General features: G+C 52.1%; 3 protein-coding genes across 3 annotated transcripts in view; 1 reads left to right on the forward strand and 2 right to left on the reverse strand.

Moving 5' to 3' along the window:
* The first annotated feature begins 239 nt into the window (after nt 1–239).
* RAB17 (RAB17, member RAS oncogene family) lies at nt 240–3,394 on the forward strand. Its single transcript, XM_009478188.1, has 5 exons — nt 240–396; nt 1,762–1,913; nt 2,351–2,476; nt 2,686–2,779; nt 3,282–3,394. Exons 1-5 carry the CDS (start codon nt 240–242, stop codon nt 3,392–3,394), a joined length of 642 nt encoding a protein of 213 aa, XP_009476463.1.
* Nucleotides 3,395–5,199: 1,805 nt separating this feature from the next.
* On the reverse strand, nt 5,200–6,300 carry PRLH (prolactin releasing hormone). Its single transcript, XM_075711188.1, has 2 exons — nt 6,201–6,300; nt 5,200–5,372 (listed from the first exon to the last, which is right to left on the reverse strand). The coding sequence occupies exons 1-2, from the start codon at nt 6,298–6,300 to the stop codon at nt 5,200–5,202; spliced, it is 273 nt and encodes a 90-aa protein (XP_075567303.1).
* Nucleotides 6,301–10,867: 4,567 nt separating this feature from the next.
* MLPH (melanophilin) overlaps nt 10,868–23,546 on the reverse strand; it is a 29,155-nt gene continuing 16,476 nt past the window's right edge. The window contains exons 9-17 of the mRNA XM_075710737.1: nt 21,929–22,012; nt 20,007–20,198; nt 16,210–16,404; nt 13,846–14,001; nt 13,640–13,732; nt 13,077–13,142; nt 12,841–12,898; nt 11,307–11,404; nt 10,868–10,894 (exon numbers count right to left, since the gene is read on the reverse strand). Of these exons, the coding sequence (XP_075566852.1) occupies nt 10,868–10,894; nt 11,307–11,404; nt 12,841–12,898; nt 13,077–13,142; nt 13,640–13,732; nt 13,846–14,001; nt 16,210–16,404; nt 20,007–20,198; nt 21,929–22,012 (969 nt within the window). The remainder of the gene's footprint in view (nt 10,895–11,306; nt 11,405–12,840; nt 12,899–13,076; nt 13,143–13,639; nt 13,733–13,845; nt 14,002–16,209; nt 16,405–20,006; nt 20,199–21,928; nt 22,013–23,546) is intronic.

Here is a 23,546-nt window from a genome sequence, read left to right on the forward strand (position 1 = left end):
AGAAGGCCTCTTGCATCAAGTTTCTTCCTAAAGATCTCCACCCTCTGGTCATAACTGACAGTGGCAGATGGTTTGAAGTATTACATTTGATTCAGGATTTTAATGGGTTTGTTCTAGCCTATTTTGAAGTTAAACCCCACCTGCCCTGCTGCCACTGGTCAGGAGTTGATGCAGGAGGCTCAGCTGATGGACCTGGGATCACTGCAGACGTGTTTTTAACGTTGGTTTCCTTGCAGGGCATGGCACAGAGAGCAATGCCAGGCACCTCCCTGGAGGGGATTCGTCCCACCTACATCTACAAGGTGGTTCTGCTGGGAAGCACATCAGTGGGAAAGTCAAGCCTGGCCTACCGATACGTGAAAAATGACTTCAAGGAGTCACTGCCAACCGTGGGATGTGAGTGAATGGCTTCAATAACTTGATGGCTCTGGACAAGAGACCAGGCCTGATGCCCTTCCTTGCAGTGGGGTGGGATGCAGGAGAATAGGTTGGTATATCCTGCAGTAGCACAGGCCCACTTTTCAACATGATATGGACCTACCCCAGAGCCAGACCTCCCCCATTGCTGTCACCTTCAGATCTCTGCAGCCCATTTTCCTCAGCACCAGGCTGTAAGCAAAGCCACATCCAAATTGCACAGGTTTGGTTTAGTGTTGCTTTTTGGAGGCAGATGAGCAGTTAAATGAGTGAAACCTGGGGTCCAAAGTGCATGGGCCTATCTGCCCTATGTGTCCTTCATCCTGTGCTGCCCTCACAGCTGTTTGGACACCCCAGGAGACTCTGTCCTCTACATGTGCTGCCCCAGCCTCAATGTCCTGCTGGAGCAAGGAGATTCTGGCTGGGGTGCAGGTGGGCAGGACAGCCCAGGAGGTGATGGCCAGCTCACAGCAGTGCCTCATTCCTCCAGCCTGCCTGCAGAGATGAGAGCGCAGACCTCCCCATGCCCTGGCCAGGCTGCAAACCCCACGATCTGCCCCCCTGGCAAAAGGGAGAGCATCTGCCCCTGCGCATCCTGTCCTGACAAGCCATGCTGAACAACCCCCATCACAAGGCAGGCCACATGCGTGCTCATGCTTTGAGGAAAATCATCTGGAGAGCTGTGAGAGCCCTGCTCCCTCTATAATCTCCCTCTGGCCAACACACCTGCTGGGATCAAGCTGCCTCCCCTGTACTTTCACATCAGCACAGCTTCCTACAGCACCTAGACATTATAGTTGTTAATTTTACATGTTATACCTGGGTTTTGCCCTAAAAAGGCACAGCAGGCACACAGGTTGTGGTCCCACCTGGAGCCTGAAGAGCTAGCTGGTGGAGGAGAGCAAGGTGCTACGGAGCTGCTCCCCTTGGTTCATGTAGGTCCACTCACACCGTCTGCTCCCTGGGAGTAGGGATGGAGGCTCCCCTCCAGTGGGAGCCCTTTTCAGTGGATATTCCTATTCACAGCTGTCACAGGTCTGACCCACCAGCAAGGTGGAGGTGGCTTGCTCTCTGGGGGCTATTCTGCAATGCTCAGAGCTATCTGACATCAAAACTGGTGTGCATCCACCAAATCTGCTGCCAGGAAGGGCTCCCAGCCTGCCACAGGCTGCCCTGCCTTGTAACACACCATCTCATCAATTGTGCCAGCGCGTATGAGAAATCGGCCCCAATTTTGTGCATTAGAGCATCGTTACCAGCCCTTGGGATGAGTTTGACCTCACAGCAGATCTGAGCTCTCTGCTCTTGCTGCGAACAAACATTCACGCTGCATCTTGCTTGCAGGCTCCTTCTTCACACAGATGCTCAACCTGGAGGTAGCCACTGTCAAGTTTGAGATCTGGGACACAGCAGGCCAGGAGAAGTACCACAGCGTCTGCCACCTCTACTACCGGGGCGCCCACGCTGCTCTCCTCGTTTACGACATCACTAACAAGGTAAGGCAGGGGACCCTGATCCTATCTGTGCCAAAACTATGCCATGCTGCAGCAGCACTGGCACGGCAGAGGTGTCCAGATGGTGGTGTTTGTCCTTGGTAGAGCAGAAAGCAGTACATGAGCACTGCCTGAGAAGATGAATGTCCAACCTGGGACATATCAGGGGCTGTCCCTGCTCATGCAGGACCACACCACCACCCCAGGGACAATTTCTGCTGCTGTGCAGAAAGGGTGCATCCAATCCAAGGCTGATTTATCCCTAAAGGTGTTTGAGGGCTAGTGACCCGTTTCCCTGAGAGAGAGGGCAACCAAAGTCTCCCCACCACATCTCTTCCACCCCCTTTGGTTTGGTACCACCTGTCCAGCTTTGCTATGCCTGAGGCAAAGGGATTAAATCCAGACCAGATCAGTGGATGGGTTTGTCTCCATCTCTCCAGGAAACACTGAACAAAGCAAAGCTGTGGCTGAGGGACCTGGAGAAGGAATTCCTTCCCGATGAAATCGTCATTGCTTTGGTGGGTAACAAGACGGACCTTGCTGCTGAGCGAGAAGTTGCCACCGAGGTGAGCGCCCGTGGTGAGCTCCCAGGCCCCCCTCATCAGCCCCTTGCCAGCAAGCACTGGGATACGTCCTAGTAAAGCCAGGAATTTAAAAGGCTTTCAGACACCTCCAAAATCCCCATACAATTACCGACCTGCCATGAAATGCCACCGTAACTGAACAAGCAGCCCCAGAGGGGGACGGGAAAATAACTCTGCTTGTCTCCACCTAGGAGGGGGAAGAGTTTGCAAGGACCAAAGACCTCCTGTTCATGGAGACATCTGCAAAATCCAACCACCAAGTACACGATATCTTTATGGCCATAGGTGAGTTGTGTGATGGCTCTAGGTGAGAGCAGAGGCGGGTGAACCACAGGCCCCAAACCTCTGCTTTGGGGCTGCAAATACCTTCCCTCCCCCAAAGCTGACCCCCTTCGTTGCTCGTGCTTGCCACCGAGGTCTGCTCCCCTGCTGGTCCAGCCTGCGCTGCATCTGGCAGCTTCAAGGGCCATAGCCACAACAGTCTGTGGTTTCAGTGCAGCATGTCACACCTCTTAAGGCAGAGGGACGGACAGATCCATCCCAGGATGCTCCAACATCAGAGATGGAATTCAGGCCCTCACCCAAAGCCACAGTTTTATTTTGCTTTAGTACCTGAACTAGGTGCAATAGTGTCTCCAGTGTAGCTGTTTGGTAGAAATCTAACACCATTACTGTGGGATGGTACCAGTGGCTGTCAGTGGGTTCCCTGGCATGGGTCGGGACAGCCATCACATCCCACCCCACTGGCAGGAGAAATGAGCCGTTTCTCACCTTGTGTTTCTTCTAGCCCAAGAGCTTGTGCAGCGGGAACAAGAGAAGGCATCTGCTGCATCCTTGCATGGGAGGTCAACAGTTGACCTGGGGGAGAGCAGGGCGAGGACGGGGTGCTGCCAGCTCTGAGGATGGGCAGCTCTGGACCTGGGCAGTAGCTGGATGACGTCTCCAGGAGGAGCAATGACAAAGCAGGGGGGAACACAGAAGCGCAGGGGCAGCTCAGCCCCACCACCCTCCCCCTCAGAGCCCATCCTGGGGGCACAGGGCCTCTTCAACCCTCTAGCACTGGCTTCATCCAAGAGGTAAAGCACAGGGGTTTCTTCTACCAACTTTCCATTTCCAGAGAGGAGCGTGACCCACCAGCACCACTGCACATCCCTCCCACCCCAGCTGCATGTCAGCTCCTCCATGTCCCATCCCATCTGAAAAGGGAGGGCTTAACTTTCTTGGAGCAAAACAGGTGCATCCTGGTAGCTTGACACCCAGGCTGCAAATAAAGAGAATATTGCCCTAAGGGTGTTATTTTTTATTCCTGACCTGGATGTCAGCCTGCAGGTGGGGACCACAGGAAGCCTGGACGTGGCAGGGACCAGAGCCAGTGCTCCCCTTACCCTGCCAACCCTCACCTAAGCCATTTCATGGGTCACAACCCATCCTCAGGAGAAGTCACTGATTTACTGCTGACGTAAGAGCCAGGTCTGGGGGCAGAGCAGGGCCAAAGTAAATGCCAGGCATTGCGGCAGCCCATGCCTTGCAAGGTCTCCCCTTTGCACATTACGAATTACACTGCGGGAATGTGCCTTGCCTGGAAGAGGAGAGGGAAAAAAAAAGTACCCAGGTTCTCTCCAAAAGCATGCTGGTACCCAGCAAACCTGGGGCACATCAGGCTCAGGGAATACATTGCCCTTTCTGGGAGAGCTGTGGCAATGCTGGGACGGCCACAGGAAAAGAGCAGCACCACTCACCCTGTCTATGGGGCAACATAATCACTGAGTTTTTGGGGCATGCCCTGACAGCGATGTCAGCCTGTGGGGCAAGGCTTGGCTGGGCTGAGCTCAGCCACAGGGCAGCAGACACCCTTGAAGATGTTCCCCATGGAGAGGATGGGACTGCAGCACCTTTTGCCCAGGTTTGCCAGGTCAGGTCCCTGCTGAGGACCCCCCAGCAACCCACACCAGCTGGGGACACCCACCTGCAATGCTTTCCCAAGGTGGGGCCATCCTGGAGTAGGACAGGGACTCCTCAGCAAGAAGGCAGATATACTGCCTCCTCTTGCCTAAATACCCTGTGTTAGAGCAGCTGAGAGACATTGGGTGCTAATTGCCACTTATCCCACCCATCTACCCCCTCCCTCCCAAGATTAACCCTTCCCTCCCCAAACAGCCCCAGACCCTCAATGCGGGGCCAGGAGCTGCAGACAGTGATGCTGAGGGTTACCCTTCTCTGTGGCCCCTCTTGCCCCCAAACTGGAGAGGGGGTAAAATGCTTTGGCTTGGGGACACAGCTCGAGAGAGGATATCTGGGGACATGCAGAGTGATGGACAGGGCCCTGTGTGCTCCCCCAGCATTTCTGACCCAGGCCATGGAAATGGGGTGGATGTTTCTGACCCCAACACCATGGAAATGAAGGTGTCAGGGTCATGGGTGCTGGCATGCTGCGAGGACCCCAGGGGATGCACCTGGGAAAGGGGGCCTCTGGGGCTTATTTTTAGGGTGTTTTTTGGGGTGTGGGGGGATAAACATGCAGTGTCATGCAGAGAGGGAAGTGCTGCTGCACCGCATGCACTGCTGGGGCGGGCTGCAAAACTGCAGCAAGACCAGCAATTTTGGGGGTTGCACACCCCACCCCGCAACCCCCTGTGCTGTGTTTCAGAGCAGAGAGGCTGGGACACAGGGATGAGAAGAGAAGGGCTTTTATTGTCAGCTTCAGCTCAGGGGCTCCGCTCTTCCCAGGCTTGCTGGGGGTGCAGGCGTTGGGGGGCGCAGGCTTGCCGCCGGCCGGCCCCCCTGGGATGAGTGCCCTCACCCAGGGCTTGCCGCCGCCCGAACCGCCCCACAGGCCTGATCCCACGCCCTGTGTACCAGGAGGGGTCGATGTCCTGGTCTGCAAAGCAAAAACCAAGGAGCCATCAGGGAGTGTTGCGGGGGGGACACAGAGATGGGACAGGGCATTGCACCCATGGGTGGGGGGTAAGACTGTCCTGGTTTCAGCTGGGATAGAATTAATTTTCTTCCCAGTAGCTGCCATAGTGCTGTGTTTTGGATTTAGTAGGAGAAGAATGCTGATAACACACTGATGTTTTAGTTGTTGCTAAGTAGTGCTTACACTGGTCAAGGACTTTTCAGCTTCCCATGCTCTGCCAGGTGCACAAGAAACTGGGAGGGGGCACAGCCAGGACAGTTGATCCAAACTGACCAAAGGGCTATTCCATACCATATGACATCATGCTCAGTATATAAACTGGGGGGAGTTGGCCGGGGGGCTGTGATGGCTGCTTGGGGACTGGCTGGGCATCAGTCAGCAGGTGGTGAGCAATTGCACTGTGCATCACTTGTTTTGTATATTCTTTTATCAGTATTATTACTTTCTCTTCCTCTGCTGTCCTATTAAACTGCCTTTATCTGAACCCATGGGTTTTACTTTTTTTTCCGATTCTCTCCCCCATCCCACTGCGGGGGTGGGAGGGTGAGCGATCGGCTGTGTGGTGCTTGGTTGCCAACTGGGGTTAAACCACGACAACCATGAACCCCAGGGGATTGGGAAAAAGGGGTGGGGATAAAAGCTGTTGCAAAGGCTGTTTTGAAGCAAACCTTTGCTTCTGCATAATGAACTCACCCCTCCGCCCCCCAAATGCAGCTGAGTCTGGGGATGAAGAGGGGGCTGGAGGCCGGGGGTTGGCTGGGGGGAGTCCCTTACTCCTGCTCTCCTTACTCCTGATTTCCATGGAGCGCTCGCGGATGCGGCCGTGGGTGACGGGCAGGGTCAGGCAGGCGAGCAGCAGGCACAGAAGGCAGGCGGCCCCCAGCTTCATCCCCGGCACCTCTCTGGCCACAGCGGCTCTGCCCCAAATCCCTCCGGTCTCTGGTGCTTCCTGCTGGTGCCACAGAGATGTCGGCCTCTGATGTGGCTGCGGGAGTGAAGGGGTTTGGCTGTTGCAGAGACACCCTGCTTGGGTTAAAATGTTCACAGGGTGAGCCCCCCATCAGGAGGAGAAGGGTGCGACAGAGGGGATGCGGTGACCGTATCGCTGCTGCCATGGGACTGCCGTCCCCATCACAGCATCCCCAGGCTGGCTGCAATGCAAAAGGCACAGGGCAGCTTGATCTCCCCTGCAAACATGAATTGTACAAACCTCATGTTAAATAAAATAGGTTTTCATCCTAGCCTAGCGCCTTAGGCTAGGCCTGGCATTACCCTTTCTGGCTGGGACCCCCAGTGTGCCCACGGTGGCAGGACCCTGCAGCCCAGGAGATGGGGAGAGGGGCCAATGCCAAAATGTGGGACTGGAGGCACAAATGGGTTTTGATGCTGGATGCCGAGTTGTGGATGGATCACAGCCACCTCTGTGCCCTCAGCAACCCACCCCTGGAGCCAGCTGCTGAAATGATAACCTGGGAGCACCCCGTAACATGCTTTATGGTGCCAAAGCAATGAGCAGGACCTGAGGGTGGGCTGAGTGATGGGCTTGATTTCTGAAGCCACCTGCAATGAGGGAGTGGGGTGAGGGGCAGAAGCAGGAAAGCTGGGTTAAGCAGGACACAGCGGGGTTGCGGTGGCAGCTTTATGTCCAGGGACTTTTGCAAAGAAGTTTGCAGCATGCCAGGCAGAAGCCAGTCTGGGCTCCTGAGAGCTCAGGTTTGCTGTGGCCACTGACTTTTTACAACCCCTTTTTGAAAACTTCTCAGCCAGCTGGACAGACACAAAGACATGCACACGCAGGCAAAGCAGCACTCAGGAAATTATCCAGCAACAAAAGCATCATGAAAGGGAGAGAAAAGCGGCGCTCCCCGCCACCAGGGCTGCACTTACCGCGGCACAGTGAGGCGAGGTGCCTGGCTGCCGTCCTGCTGAGCTGAGCGGCCAACGTCTGAGCAGGAGTCCCCTCCAGTTGCCGTTTTTATGGCCAGTTTTGTGCTGATGTCAGAGGCGAGCCCCCGCGGGGACTGAGCTGGGGCATCTCCCCTCCCCGCCGTCCCCTCTCATCAAATCAGCACAGGGATTTTCATGACTCAGAAAGGACCTGCATTTTAACTTCCGCTGGCCGAGGCAGCTGGCTTGGGAATATGTTAATCCCTGTCCTCAAGCCGGTGAAGTTTTCTTTTCCATCACCATGTTCACAGGGAGCCCCTTGCCCAAAACCCACTTTGGAGGGTCAGTGGGTGATGCCACCCTGAATGCTGTGCCCATGTATTGGGGTCCTGCTGTCACAAACCGGCTCCACCACCGGGTGCCACCACCCTTCATCTTCAACCCTCCCCCCAAAGCTGCGTTAAGGAAATCAGAAAATTAAAAGCGGAGAAGAGGGGAAGGCGACTGGCTGGGGCACATGGACTGGCAGAAGCGGGGTCATCCCTGCAGCATGGGGGCATCAAACATCCCGCTTTTAAAATGGGTTAAACCACCCCCAGGTGGAGACTTCTGATGTTTGTTCTGCCAGATGTGATACTAGAGGAGCCAGCTCGGTCCCCAGCATGGAGGGCTTGTCAGGGTCTGAACACACATCCACCTCCAGGCAAAACTGGAATTACTGGGACTTTGAGGGACGTCCCGAAACAGGGACATCTCTATGTTAGCAGGGTGATGAAGATACCATCACGTGTGGGCAGGGGAAAGGGGTCTGTCTGCCACCCCCATGCAGGGCTGGCATTGCCCTGGGACACATCTCCATCTCATGTCGCGGTCAGCTCCGATGCCCAAGCACAGTCATGGGAGCAGCACGGGACAGAGGGTGATGGCTGCAGAGGGGCATCAAAGGCAGGGAAAGGGATGAAGAGAGGAGAAAAAAGAAAAACCCATCAGCGAAAGAAACCTAGACCCTGTGCTCAGCAGGGCACTCTCCACCCTGTTGCTATTATTTAATGCAGATTTAAAGCATCCCCTTGACATTGTGGGCTTGTGTTTCAGGCTGCTTCAGCTCCCAGATTTGCTCCTGGGTTTCTATGCAAGTTGGAGCAGTGTGTTTCAGGGTCAGCCCCCTCCTTACCCCCACACTGCGCATCCCCTTTGCCCACCTGGCCTTGCTGCTGGGTACTGCTGACCCATGCTCATCCCACCTGCAGCTCTGTAACCAGCATCTGACAAGCTGTATTTCCACCCCGTTCACCACCATCTCCATGCATTCTGCTTCAGTGCCACTGCTATGGCTCCTGTCTGCTTTCACCTGCCTAGTCTTAAAGTGAGGGGTGCACCAGCTGGTTAAAGAAGAGGATGGGGAGAGAAAGGAGCCTTTGCTCAAGTGAGCTGAAAGAACAGACACTGCAAAACAGGTCCTAGGTTCTGGACACAAAATCGGCTTTATTGCATGATTTAGTGTACATACATATAATCTCTACACAGGCAAATGGGGCAGGAAACTAGCAAATAACAATGCAGGTGACTACAGCCTGAACGACGCCTTAGTTTGCACTGCTGAGGCTCATGGTGAGGACATCTTCAGCGGGTCAAGCGTCCAAGCGGTTGCATGGAAAGACTTGAGGTACAGCTGAAACTGGGTACAGCAAGAGGTGCTGTTGGGGGGAAGGCTGAACCCTGACACCAGAAGGGTGGGTGCAAACCCATAGCATTGCCCAGATAGTGGTGGAGCTCCCTTCTGCCAGCCAAGGAGCTGCCATCCTAACACCAAGGCCAGGCGAGTAGCAAGAGATGCAGCCAGTAATGCCACGGTGTCTGGGAGAGTTTCTACAATAGCAGTGGTTTGCATTTACCCTTCTGAACTTCAGGCCAGAAGGATTTCATTTTAAAATAAGAAACTGGTTTTGTTTCCAGCTGGAACCCAGACTATGGACTTACAAGACTGCTTTGGGATGATTGTGGGACCAATTTCTAGGCAGTTAGCAGTCTCTACTACTACCAAAGCCAAACATACAAGTTACTTACATGAGAATTCACACTGCGGCTCATAATTAAAATGGTTTTAGTTCAGATGCACACAAATGGCCTGAAATGGTCCAGTCCAAGTGGCCATCGATGGGAAACTGCCAGCACCAGTCTGACATCCCCACTCCGGCTGTGAGCAGTCCTTCCCGCAATGCCCACTGCAGAGGGAGGGAGGTGGGGGCTATGAAGGACAGGGACCAGCCGGGTATCAAGAAAAATTTTTTAACATGAACCTCCTCCAAAGTTTCCTGCAAGAGAAAGCAACCCCCTCCCCGTCCCGATGTCCTGGGCACAGGTATGGGGCCAGGCACTGATCCACCAGGGTCAGTGGACATTAAGAATTAAATTTTGGAGAAAAACAAACAGTTTGGAGTTTCTGGGGGAGGGTGTTACTAATGCTGCTGTCACCTGTCAGTAGCCCATGGCCACCGCAGCCTCCAAAGGCCATCCCCTCCAAAGGATTGGATGGTCCTACCAGGTCCTACAATTCCATCATCAGGGACAGGGGACATGCTTATCCACAAAGTACCTCTTGGCATAGGCTGACCCCTCAGCAGAGCAGGGAAAGCCTCCAGAGAAGCACCTACTCTCTGCTTGCTGGTGTCCTGAACTTGCTGGTATAACCTCGCAGGGAGAGGAGACTTCTTCGAGAGCTGGAAAAACAAATTGATCTCCAACAAGCCCTCTGGCCTTTCTTCCACCCTTCTTGCCACCGCTTCCTGCAAACCTTGCCTCACTGATGTCCCCAGATGGTCACAGCTGCTTCAGGCACGGTGGTGAGAAGCCTCAGTGGGTGTTTGGATAGCTTCATGCAAAGATCTCTTGGCCAAGTGCTCACTGGGAGGGAGCTAGTGCTGCTCTCACCCTGCTTTGCTGCTCAGGGAAGGGAAGTGATGCTCCAAGGGACATCACAGGGAGTTGGGACCAGTGCTAGGATGTGAATCCCAACCTTGAATGCCTGCTCTGCAGGGTCCCTGCTCTATCCAGGGTACCCTAAGGGCATCCCATGCCTGCTGTCAGCTCCTGTTCCCACTCGGCACCAGGCTGGGAGAGCACAGGGACAGGCTCTGACAGCAATGCAATGACTGTGGCAGATGACATTGGCCTTTTAGAAGGGCTGGGCTGTGTCACTGCTCCCAGTCCCCACGCTGGAAAGACACACTGACGTCCAGCTCCCTCCAAGGAGGTCACTCCTGCTCTGCACCCCTCTCTGGTCCCCTTGGTTGACCTGGTACCAAAGAGCTGGCCAAAGCTGAGGTCTCATGCCTGCATCCTCCCATGAGAGCCCCTGGCCACATGTCCACACCCCAGTGCCTCGCTCCTCTCCCCAGCAGCTCCCGGCAAGACACCTGCCCATAGCCTCCAGCTTCCTTCCTGTCTGGGGTTTCAGGGAGAGACGGGCGTGGGAGAAGGAAGAGCAAGCATGGGGGGAAGGTGGCAAGACTTCGGGCTGAGGTCTTGTATCATCAGTGAAATGCGGTGGCAGGAGGGTGCCCCTCTCTTCAGGACAGGTGGGTCATCACAGGCTTCTGCAAGGTACCAGAGGGAGAAACCTCTGCTCACTGCCATGCCCATGCCACCCCAAGACACCTCTCCCACCCCAGGTGACAAGGCCAGCATGCTCCCTGTCCCCTCCAGCTGCCACTGCATGGAGCGAGGACCTGCCCCATCCCATGGACGATGCGAGCAGTGGGAATTCAAAGAGGTACATCTTGTTTGGTCCCCCCCACCCTGGGGCTTATGACATCCCAGACCTCAGGGGGTGATGCCCAGGTGTGCCTGCCCTCACCGGCCAGCATGGTGAGACCAATGCTGAGAAGCCTGGGGCTCTGCCAGCTCGAGGGGAGCATGGGGAGGGATAGGTCCCTCTGCGCAAGCCCAGGGAGGGAGGTCCCACACGGAGCCCAGGCCAGCCACCCTCTTGGGCAGCTGGGTTCATACCGCAAAGAGCCGCTCCACCCTCCTGTTCTTCCCGTTGGGGTTTCTCTGTGTCAGGGAGCCACGGTAAACGGAGTTGCGGTCGAAGGAGTCGTCAAGACCTGTTGTGAAAGAAGAGAGATGGGCAGCAGGACCTCACCAGAGGTTTCAGTTACCCACCAAGTCTCTTGGGTTTTACTATCCCCCACTTACTGTGGTTTTGAATGCATGACTGCACTTCCCTCTCCAGGTGGGTGGTGGGAAGCCCTTTGACAACAGGGAGGCAAAAGCTGCTGCTACTTGTGTTTCCAGAGCACCGTGCGAGCTGGATCAGCCTGCCAGTGGTTAACTGCCAAGACCTCTGCTCCTGAACCTCCATGGTGCGGCAAAAGCCTAGGCCATGAGGACTTCTCACCCCCCAAGGCTTTGACCTTCTCTTGACCTGCTAAGTCATCTCCACTTCTTTGCCATCAACTTCCACCAGTTACACCTTTGCAGGCCCAACTTTGCAAGTCACTGACCTGTGGGGAGGGTGGTCAGGAGACCGAGTTGCTCCATCACCCAGCCCAGGCAGAGGGGATTAGGCTCTCCTGGTGACGTCCTTCCTGATTGCACATCCCTCTATCTCCTTGCGGGGCTGATATGTGTCCCAGGCTACCTCTATCTGCCTGCCCTTTACAGGAAGGAGAGCAGATGACTCCTCCTCAGCACAAAGAGAAGGGACCTTTCTGCCTACCGGCCTCAGCTTGGGAAATGGGACTGTTAATTGTCTGCACGCACAGGGAAATGCAATTCCTTCTCTGCATTAAATGATCTTTCCCCCCTTCTCTCCCTTCATCTTTCATTATCAGGAAGGAGAGCCATTCTTTCTGGCTGTCAGCTTATGCAGCAAGATAAGAGAGAAATAGAAAAGTCATTTCCTAATGGGTCTTGCTGATATTGGTCAGGATGAAACATTTCCAGTGATTGCCCCCTGCCACACAAGCTGCTGTGCCAAGTTTCAGGTCACCATCTAATTTGAAGCACTCCCAAGCTGCTGTTTGTCATAGCTTGGCTGTGGAGGGCCTCTTACCCCCACCAGAGACCAGTGGCCAAGGCAGGTGGGCAACAGGGTCAAATATACCTTCCCCAAGATGACCAAGTGAACCAAGCAAGGAAGAAATTGCTATTGGAAGAGATAATGGGCATATGTGAGGCTTTGAGGTCTAACACCCAATGGGATGCCACAAATGAAGTAACGCAGATGTCTGCCTGGACTCTGGGGTGGCAGGAGCCCAGGCTGCAGAGAAAGTCCTGGTTCTTGGAGGACTGAGCCAACTCAGCCTGACCTCCATTCTCCCATCACTGTCCCCAATCCTGCCAGATGCCTCCTCCTTTCTAAATTATCCACCACAGGTTTCCCATGTAGCTGTCCTAACAAGAGACCGTGAGGACAGGGAAGGGGAGCCCCAATGCAGACACACAACTGGATGCAGAGAGAGATGACTGAGTGTCCCCCAAAGCCCAGCCCATCCACCCACAGGTTCCCACCTCCCGCAGGCAAGTCCGTGGTCCTTACCGGTGGTTTCAAGGAGACTGTTGAACTTCCTCCTGAACCCCTGCGGTCCAGGCATCGCCTGCAAGAGAAGCGGAGCAGCCTGCTGTGGGGAAGGGGATGGGAGGACAGAGGTCCCCTCCAAGGCCACCACTTCAAAAGTAGCTCCCTGAAGACCCTGGTTGTCCCCAGGCTTAATGCTGTGCCACATGCACACCAGGAAAGGTGCACTAGCCAGCATAGATTTAACACATACTCACTTTAACATCATCCGAAGACTCCCCTGGACTGGTGCTGGTGGAACCGGGAGAGTGGATGCAGGCAGCCTACGGGCAGAGGAAGGGCAGAGGTTTCTCTGGGGGTGCAGAGGAGGCAGACAACTTGGTCTGCCTTTCTTTGCATTTTCACCTCTTTTGTTTAGTCTGGACTGATCCTAAGGTGAGCAAAAGAGGCAGCACACTGCCACAGCAGCAACTCTACCTGATTGACTGCCATTATAAAAATCAGTATGGGAACACAGGAGTTGAGCCCAGGCTGTGGTGCATGCAGTAGCCCTGCGTGCCCTCCCTGCAGCCCTGGGAAGAGCACCCCAAATCCAAAATCCTCCCTTGATCCATGTAAGGAATCAGCATTATCCCCCATCCTCAGTGAGACATCTACTCTTGGAGCCTTGGGGCAGAGTACCAAGCAGCAGGGAGGGAGCTGGGCACAGCTCAGCAACCCAGGCAGCCCTTCACATCACCCAGGGATGGCAGTAATGACCCGGAGGAGCACACACATTGCAGGGCTGGAACCTCTCATACCCACTGTCCTCCATGCTCACCTGCCTGCTCGACTTCTTCCTTGCCTTTTCCACTGACTTCACTGTCAGCCCTGCAGCAGACAGAGCCGCAATTCGAGATTCAATGTCTGATATCTTTAGAGAGAGGAAAAAACATGCAGATGATGGCCAGAGGATCCATCACCGGCTTCGTTTGCCATCACTGTCCAGGGGTCTGGGCAAAGTAGCTCTCAGAACCAAGCCCTCACCTCACTCTCTGCCTGCTGCACCTGAGCGGCTGCTGAGGCCACTTTGTCCTCCAGCTCCGAAAGCTCTGAGTCGGTAGTGCCGCTGTGCCGAGTCCCTTCCTCAAGTTCCTTCAGGGTCTTCTCAAGCCAGTAGGTCTTCCCAGCAGTCAGGTATACCTGAAATACAAGCAAAAAAACCCCACATTGCAGAATTAAACTCCCTGGATTCCTCCTCTCCTGGTGTGACCGCAGCCCCAGACGTAACAGCTCCTGCCACTATTTTAAGACTGCCTTCTTGCCTTGAAGCACAGACAGTACCAGTCAGCTCTGGCAGGGCTTTTCATCTCATTTCCTCCCTTCCCTGGGCTTTTTGAGAACAATTACCAACAGGGTGAAGTGGTAAAAGGCTCAATGGGAACACAGGAAGGACCAAAACTCAGTGACCTACTCAAGTAGCACCAGCATCTTTATGCCATGTGCTCAGAGGGAAGGCACGTACCTGCAAACAAGCACAGGCTGCCATGTCCTGTGGTGGCAGCAAGCTGGGAAGGAGACAGACCAACTCTCCAAATCCAGTCAGGCTTTTTTAAGGGTGTCTGTGCTGCTGGGTTGCCTGGGAGTAGGGTCAGGAATTGGGAGTTTGGTTGTGGGCAGTTAAACAACTTGACCCCTGCAAAAGGCAGCTTTGCACAGGGACTGCTCTGGACACGCAGGAATGATCCTGGCCAAGAGCCCCAGCAAACACGCATGTGAATGGAGCCCAACGCAGCTGGTGAACCAGGTGGGGCGAACCAGGGAGTGCTGACTGGGGATGCATGGTGGCTATGGGAAGCGACATGTTAACTTTGCTGTCTAGGTAAGAAAGGTAAAAGGATGTGACCCAACAAAACCACTGGTTTTGCTGTCACTTGGCTCCTCCTGGGCTACTACAAGGATGCAAGTCCAAGCAAGGCAATTTAGGAGACATTAATACGTCTGTATGCAATGACATAAGATGATCAGATGGGTCGTGGCTACTGTTTTACTGACAGATCCCAAAATCTTGGTACTGCTAATGCAAACCCTGCTCCTCCAGCCCTCTCTGCTTTTTCTGGGCTGGGTATTGTGTGAAACTGCCTGGCATGAGCCCTCTGCATGCACTGAAGTACTGACCATCTGCCCAAATCATAGCAACACTCCCCACGTCCCATAGGTCCCACCAATCCCAGTGCAAACCCTGAGGCTGTAACAGATTGCAAACGTTTGCAGGTGCTAGCTGTGAAGCTGCTCAACCTGTGAGTTACAGGGACACAATTTGTTGTTGGGCCATCAAATTCTCCCAGTGCCCTCTGAGGTGGGTGTCATCCCTCAGAGAGCAGCAAGCCATCTGTGACTCAGCCGGGGTGCCCCGAGGGAACGGCAGGATGAGCATGCAGCCTGGGGCCATCGTCTACCCACCGCCCAGCCCCTGCCCCGCCGCTGACAGCAGCAGCACTAAGCCCAAAGTTCATGTACTTCCCAGCCCCATTCTCTCTCCTGTGAGAGGGGGAACCTCAAAAGCTTCATGCAGTCACCCATCTTGGTGTGCATTCAGCCAGAAAGCAGCCAGGCGGTGCAGTTTCCAAGCGCACTCTGCTCCCAGCAGGTCTTTGCTTTATGTGTAAGCTTTCCCCAACGTGAGACGAATCACAGAGCATGTTATAAAACCCCGCTCCCCATCACAGGATGTTTCTGACAGCAAAACCCAACCACCAGCATGGAGATGCGACTCTTCACCCCATCTTTGAGCTGTTTCTTTGCAGCTTGGTAAATGGCACTGCAGATGTAATCCATTTCCCACGGGGAATCGATTCATATGGGTTTACAGTAGCTAAAAAAATTGTTGGTGCTTCACACAGTCACACAAACCTAGCAGGGGATTACGCTCTAGATGTACACTTATCACCTGCATGAGCCCATCAGCCCCAGGCACAAATAAGCCTTAGCGAACAGATAGGTCATGCTATCCTCATTTATGAAAGCCTTAATGAAATGCAGTGCTGGGAGGAACCAAAGAGGGACAAAATCTTTTGCTGCAGCTGGAGCACAGGACTGCTGAAGTCCAGCAAAGTGATGCTACAGAAAGCTGGGGACTACACTCGTCCTCTCTCCCTGGCACTCACCTGGGGGAACTGGGGATGGAGGCAAGGGAAGGCACAAAACAGAGCATCTGCACTTGCTGTTGTGCCATCTCCCTCGTAAGACAGCCCTGGCCACCACTGGACAAGAGCAGACTCTTTAATCCCTCTGTGGTGCCCAACCTTTTAATGCTGACCTATCCACTAACAAGAAATTTGGGGTGGGTTTCCTCTGTATTCCTACCCCCCAATGCCCTCCCTGCTTGCAGAAACCTCTCATGAACCTTACGTTTTCTTCAAGCTCACGGTATGCTTCGGCCACCTCTTTCCTGTCTCCCAGGCTGGGAAGCTGCCCCGCAGGGAGGGAACAGCTGCCATTGCACTGGCTCTCTCCGTGCAATGACTCACACACTGCTTTCTCCGTGGCGTTTATGGCTCTCAGTACTTTGCCCGTGATTTCACTCAAAGCCTGAGCCGACGACCTCTGCGAGTGCCCAGCACAGCCAAAGCGGAGGGTGGGAAGGGAAAAAAACAAGGACATTGTTTTAATGTAGTGTACAAAACAGCGCAAGTGGCAGGTGAAAGGGGCATCAGACCTTCAGGAGCTGGAGAAAGATGGAGAAGCAATAATTAAAGGGCTCACGCTCTTCCTGAAGGGCTCTCCGCTGGAGACGGATGCATGGCTAAAGCAGAGCTTTGATCTCAGCCCGTGCTTTATGGAGGATGGCTGTGACAAAAGAAGTCATCTCAAAACACTTGGAAAAGAGGTTATCGAGGGATGTGTTTCTCGCTGGAAGCAGTGCCACCAGAGCTGTCTGACAGCAGCAGTACCTGGCCGCCTGAAGGCCACTCAGTTACTCAGCAGTTAAGGTCTAATTGCAACATATTGCTTTACACTTCAGCAGGCCTGAGCATGGATGCAACTAACTCCTTAAGTTTGTGGCAAAAAAAACCCCAACCCATAAAATTACTGTATTGCCACACTGCCAGAACTTGGGACTAATGTCCCCTCTTCCTACCACAAGAAGCACTGATGGCAATAATGCTCGTAAGTGCTGCCTTTCACTTGATAAGGCACAAAGTACATGTAAAAATAGAATGAAGAAACTCATCATCTCTCTCTGAACTGATAATTACCTAGAAACCAAGGAGATGGGGGTGATATATGCACTGGCGACAAACAGTTATGTTTACAACTGCACATATTTCCAGGCAAGCTGTCCTGCAGAGAACCAGCTAACTCAGTCCAGCTGATATTTTTATCATTTTATGATGCCTTCATGGTACAGCATAGTTTTTCACATTTTCCATTAGGAGCCTCTGCTTTCATTGCAGTGTTGCCCAGTTAGAAGACTTCCTCCTGACTGGAGAGGAGACTCACATAAAAACAAACTGAGAACCATGCAAAATCCAGCCCTGGATCTGGTGTAAGTATAAGCAAAGTTGCTGTTAAAAAAATCCACACTGACACAGCCTTTGACGAAGGCTGGTCCATCTACATCACTGCAGGCATTTCTAACTCAGTACTGCATGAAGGTATATGACACTTTGAGTGTTGCTGTGATGCAAAAAGCTGAATTTTGTTTCACTTTTCAGATTTGGTTTTGCTTGAGCTGTTGCAACCCAGCTGGGTCTCTCTTTGCTTAGGAGCTGTCATATGGCTCCTGTGTTACCTGTCTGCACAACCCTACTAAGAGACAACAACTGTGCCTGTATCCTTCCTGTTCATAGCTGCGTTTTGGTCAAAAAGAGAAGCAGATCTGGAGAATCTGGGCTTCATTTTATGCGAATGAAGCAGCTTTTGTTAATACCCCACTAATATCTCCCTGTTCCTCAGTGCAGGTCAGAGTTTGAGCCTCTGTCTGCTGCAGATCAGCAGCTCACACAGGAATTAAGTTACCTTGGCTTGGTGAGTTACCACTTAACCCCTGTGTTGCAATTAACTGGAAACAGCTACTAAGAAGAAGAACATCGTTCAGCTGATGAGTGGTAGTTAAGTCTGGCTGCAGCAATCATCTAAAAGCAGCTTTCAGGAAAAGGGAGGCAGTGAAGGAGTGTTTCGGTAAGGATGCAGCACATTGCTGATCCAGTGTCAGTAAGAGCACAGCAAATAGTACCCAAAACTGTGAAGGAAGCCATCCTGGGAACAGTCACTTGCTCTAATCCTGAAATTTTATGTAGAGCCATGCAGAGACTCATACCTGAGACAGACTCACTAAGTGCACCACGTGAGTACATGCAGCCACACTCTCCAAGCCCAGCAGCAGCCAGGTTTTGCCTTGTGAGGCTGAGGAACTGTCCTGGTTTCGGCTGGGATAGAGTTCATTTTCTTTCTAGTAGCAGGCATAGTGCTGTGTTTTGGATTTAGTAGGAGAAGAATGTTGATAACACACTGATGTTTTAGTTGTTGCTAAGTACTGCTTATGCTAGTCAAGGACTTTGCAGCTTCCCATGCTCTGCCAGGTAAACAAGAAACTGGGAGGGGGCACAGCCAGAATAGTTGATCCAAACTGACCAAAGGGCTATTCCATACCATATGACGTCATGCTCGGTAGATAAGCTGGGGGGAGTTGGCCGGGGAGCAGTGATCGCTGCTTGGGGACTGGCTGGGTATCGGTTGGCAGGTGGTGAGCAATTGCATTGTGCATCACTTGCTTTGTATATTATTAGTACTATTATTATTATATTGTTATTATTACTACTACTGTTTTACTTTATTTTATTTCAATTATTAAACTGTTCTTATCTCAACCAGGAATTTTTCTCACTCTTACTCTTCTGATTCTCTCCCCCATCCCACCAGGGCAGGGGGAGTGAGCGAGCAGCTGCGTGGTGCTTAGTTGCTGGCTGGGGTTAAACCATGACAGGAACAAAAGCACATTAGAGAGAGGCCTTGTGGCACAATGAAAGTCTCCATAACCTCGGATGAAAGGAGCTTTGCAGGAGAGGAGAGGGGCAGCGCGGACCCCACTCACTTCCTTCACCGCCCTCGCCAGTGACAGATGTGTCAGAGCAAATGCATGTGTACCCCATCCACTGCCAAGGCAGAAGGGAGGGGATGAACAAATAACTCATTAGAGACCCAACAAGGAACACTGACCTCTCTATTTTGTGCTAATGGACCACCTCGGGAGGCTCCGCACAACTGGGGATACACAAGATCTCCCTTTCTTTCTGTGTCACCTGAGCCATCATTGGTTGCTAATCCCTGATGCGGTCACCCAGCCCTACCACCTGCTGGGGAAGGCGAGGGGGAAGTGGTTCAGCACCTCTGCCTGCTCTTGCTCTCCAGCCAGGGAAGCAATTCTCCCCTGCAAGGCTGCGCACAAACGAATGCCTCCCCAGACCTGCCGTGGGGATACATGGGGGAAAAACAGATCTCCAAAATGCACCCAGGAGGCAGAGGGACAAATCAGAGCTGCAGTGGGCCATGGGGGTGAGGAACCTTCTGGGGTGATGGGAACAGGTCTGCACAGACTCTGTGATCCCTCCTCCTCTCCCTGACCCATGTCCCATGGATCAGCTACCACTGAGTAGGGGACAGGAGCCAGCACAGAGCTGTAAGTACGGGAGATGCTGCCTAGCAGAGTGAAAGTGGGACCAGGGAAACTGGGAGACCCTTGCCTAGTGCAGGAGCACTGACAGGTCTGGAAGAGACATTTCAAGCTGTAGCAGGTGCCTGACAAATGCTGCCAGTACTAAATCATCACTGAGCTCTCCTCCCACCCCAGGACTCTCTTCTCTGTAATGACATCCAGATCCTGGGACAACTCTTCTAAATAGATGTGGAGGTTGTGTACCTTCTCCCTGATGGGCAGTAGCCTGCAAGACCTCTAAGAGGCTTTACTTTTGACTCTTGGATGAGACTGGGAGAGCCTACAAGGACAAAGGTCCAAATCCAGCACCCTGGCACTTCCCTATCCCTTGACACCCTGTTTAAGCAGGTAGCCGAGCCAGACATCCCTGGGAGGCATCAAGGTGGAGGTGTGGGACAGAAGAAGAGTTGCATGTAAGCCATAAGCCACCGAGAGCAGAAGGAACCACAGATGGAACCCAGAACGGTATGGGTGGGAGGACACAGATTACCTTTCCAGCATCTCTGGCCACATCATCACTGGAGGAACTACTCTCTGGCTTCTTCACTGTCTTCTTTTCTTCATGTTTCTCTTCTTCAGAAGAGACTTCGTTGTCACTGATATTGCTAGCCAACTCCTCCAGCTTCCTCTTCAATTCCTCCTCCTCAGCATTGGGATCAAGTTGGGACTCTGGGGCTGGAGTCTGAAGGAGCATAAGAAGGTAGTTGTGTAAGAGTCTCCTGAGGTTGACAGTGGGGCATGCCTGGGTCCAGACACACTCACCAAGACTGGCTAGCAGAGGAGCTCGAGGAATGCTACCACAGATGGACTTCGCAAAGGGGACTTCAAGCCCCCTCTCCACACCCATTTTCACAAGGGGCAACCAGACTGCCCAGGGGAGCAGCAGAGCCCAGCAAGCTGCACTCCAGCTCCATGCTGAGGAATACAAACTATTGATCTAAAGAACCTCCCATCTGTTTTTCCTAGATGCAGAACCTGCTTGTTTTTCCCTGTGCAACATTGCCTTCCCCAACCCCCAACCCAAAAAAAAAGTTGTGCATGGGGGATTTGTGGCCAAAAATCACCTTATTTTCATTGGGAATCACAGCAACCCAAAGACATGGTCCACCAAGGCGAGGGAAGCAGCCACAGAGCCTCTAGGTTATCTTATTTGCAATGAGAAAAGACGCAGCAAATTTTCCTGCAGAATAGGTGGTATATTTCCACCCAGCCCTGTTATTAGGTGCAATTCATGGTACTTGCAGAAGAATCCTTTTAAACTCCCAGGTGCTGGAAGGGATCTTCAGAAATTACTGAACTCGCTGTCCCTTGTGTTAAGATGGGAATACAACTATCTGTGTCATACCTGATGGGTTTTTGTCTAAGATGTTCTTAATGACCTTGAACAATGGCATCTGCAGCAGGCAATCTTTCCCCCAGGCAACTTGTCCCTGGGCTCCGTTATCATTTCTGCTAGAAAGCTTTTCTTAATAGTTAAGCCAAACCTGTCCTGTAGCAATTTAAACCCATTGCCTCTACTCTGATCTGCCCTAGACATGGGAACAAAGCATGGGAACCTGCAAACATGCATGTCTCCTACTCCCTTGGTCAGATTTACTGACAGAAACACTGAATGGTTACAGACATGGCCATCCCCATTACGAATTTTAGAAAAAAGAAGAAATTGTGTTGTGTCATCTACATCTAGGTAGATCCTCTGTGATTATCACTGTCTGTTCTACCAAGTCATCAGCCGCCAGAGCAGCTCGTGGTGATGGGTTCACATGAAGGAAAAGAAGAGTATGTGGTCTAAAATTAGAAACCCCAAATCAGTGTCAAGTGACCTAAGTATTCACAGAGTTTACATCACTGCCCAGGTTTAACTTAATTTAGCTGTTTGCTTCCAGCTTGATGGCATGGTAAGACAAGGGCAGCTCAGAAGAGATACAGCAATCCTTCTTGACTCGGATGTCATATTCACAATAACCAGGTGACTTCCTCATAAGTACTAACTGATGCTCCCATGACTTCAAATGAGCCATCACAGCTCTGTGGATGTACCGACACACACTTAACAATACTCCTGAAATTAGCATTTCATAGAGTTTCAACCTGAAACCCAATTTTCCTTGTGGAGAAGGGGCAAGGAAGACGCTAGCTTGCATGGGCGCCTAAATGGCATAGGTTAAATTTGCTTCTGTTTCTGTCCTGCCATGCAATGTTTTTAAAGGCACTCCATAATCTGAACCTAGAGAAGAGCCTCCAAGGCCAAAACAGAGGATTAAAATCAAACAACATGAGCCATTTTGTCTATCTGGCTTTCTCCTGCAATGTTGGCTGTTTCAGAGCAGCCCCTCTGGTGACAAGAGCAAGGGACCAGCACAGCCCATGCTCTCTCCCTGCAGAGAGAGTGCCCCAGCTTTGCACAGTTACCTCATCAGAGCGCACCAGGATTTTTTCCTCCAAGCGGTTCAGCATGCGTTCGATTGCGGACATGCGTTTGTTGAGCTCATGAATCTAGAGGAAAGGAGAGAGAGAGAAAAGGAGTAGAGAACAGACCCGCCACCGCTGCCAGGACAGTGAGAAAACAGTACAACCAGCAGAAGAAAGCAAGGAGCAAGTGGGTTAAGCTAAAAGACATTAAAAAATGGCCCTGGATACCCTGAAGAGCTCCAGGAGGTGCACGGCCTCTCCTCGAACCTCGAAAACTGAAAGTGATGCTGAGTACCCAGCACACTCCAATTCCCACCGAAGCATCAGTAGCAGTGAGCATAAAACCGCATCACTGACCCCTTGTCCAGACAAAAGCAGCAGGCTGTAAGAAAGCCCTCTATCTTGTCATTATTTGCATGCTGCCCCAAATTCAAGTCAACATCAATTTTCACTTCCTACTAACACATTTTTCCAGCAGCTACTACCTCATCATCCCCCTGCCAATACAGCACTGGAAAGGAAGAGGGAAGAAGCTAAGAATTTCCCATGAAAAGTTCCAGATGGAAAAACTAAAACTGAAAGATTTCCCTAACACACTTCAAATTTTTCTGACTTCTCCATACATTGATTTACCAAGATGCTTGCCCCTCTTTTCTCCCTTACACTTCCAACTAAAAAAAGGGGCATGAAAGAAGAGAAGAGAAGAGAAGAGAAGAGAAGAGAAGAGAAGAGAAGAGAAGAGAAGAGAAGAGAAGAGAAGAGAAGAGAAGAGAAGAGAAGAGGACAGACAAAATCCTGAAAATCAAAGAAAAGGTGCTTTCTATGCTCATGAGCCAAGACAAACCTTTGTGGTTAAATCACTGAAAACATTAAAGGAAGCTTTTTTTTTTCCTTTTAGAAATCAAAGTTTTGCTTTCTTTTTTTTTTTTAAAAGAAAATCTTTCTCCTTTGATCCAAACAAATAAAACACAAATGATGAGAAATATTGCCCATTTTGTAACACTACCTCCCACATCACTGCTGTTCTGAGCCGCTGACTCCCATTCAAAGGGGAACGAGCAGCAAATGGAGTAAGTAAATGCAGTAACAAAGAGATGCGAGGGCTTGGCTTTGTTTTTATAACATTTTCATTCTCTCACTTAGTTTTTGTGCTTGCTTATGTTCAGTTAATTAGATCCTCACAAGAGCTTGAAGAGATTGCGTCAGCTTAAGGGAAGATGCATATAAAAACCTGACACTCTGGAGAACAGAGTGCTGTAATTACCGTCCCAAACAGAATGCATCTTTAAACAACATTAAACCCACAGGCAGGAAGCAATCCAATCCATCTCTAAGTGGTTTCTCGGTACTGTTGAAGGTCTGACTCCTGGTGACAATGAGGACTCTGTGATGGGCCATCAGCTTCAGAGGAAGAGATGGTGACAAACTGAGCACCCAGCAGCACTGTGCCACCATAACACAGAGGTTCAGAGAGGTCAGAGCGTAATGCATGGTCTGCTGTTGATGGGCTACAAGGATAGGAGCTGAAGAGCTTGCTTTTGTTCTCCTTTCCCAAGCAAGGCTGGATTTAATGCATGGTGGTCACCCCATTAGCGTGCATCCTCATCAGGGGCTGGAC

This window comes from Pelecanus crispus, chromosome 5 (genome assembly GCF_030463565.1).
Source record: "Pelecanus crispus isolate bPelCri1 chromosome 5, bPelCri1.pri, whole genome shotgun sequence".
NCBI classification, from domain to species: Eukaryota; Metazoa; Chordata; class Aves; order Pelecaniformes; family Pelecanidae; genus Pelecanus; species Pelecanus crispus.

Coding starts and splice junctions, on each gene's coding strand:
- RAB17 (XM_009478188.1), top strand. CDS start 240: ATGGCACAGAGAGCAATGCCAGGCACCTCCCTGGAGGGGATTCGTCCC. Junction 397..1,761: donor GTCACTGCCAACCGTGGGAT/GTGAGTGAATGG, acceptor TCTTGCTTGCAG/GCTCCTTCTTCACACAGATG. Junction 2,477..2,685: donor AGCGAGAAGTTGCCACCGAG/GTGAGCGCCCGT, acceptor GTCTCCACCTAG/GAGGGGGAAGAGTTTGCAAG.
- PRLH (XM_075711188.1), bottom strand. CDS start 6,300: ATGAAGCTGGGGGCCGCCTGCCTTCTGTGCCTGCTGCTCGCCTGCCTG. Junction 5,373..6,200: donor GCGCTCCATGGAAATCAGGA/GTAAGGAGAGCA, acceptor TTTGCTTTGCAG/ACCAGGACATCGACCCCTCC.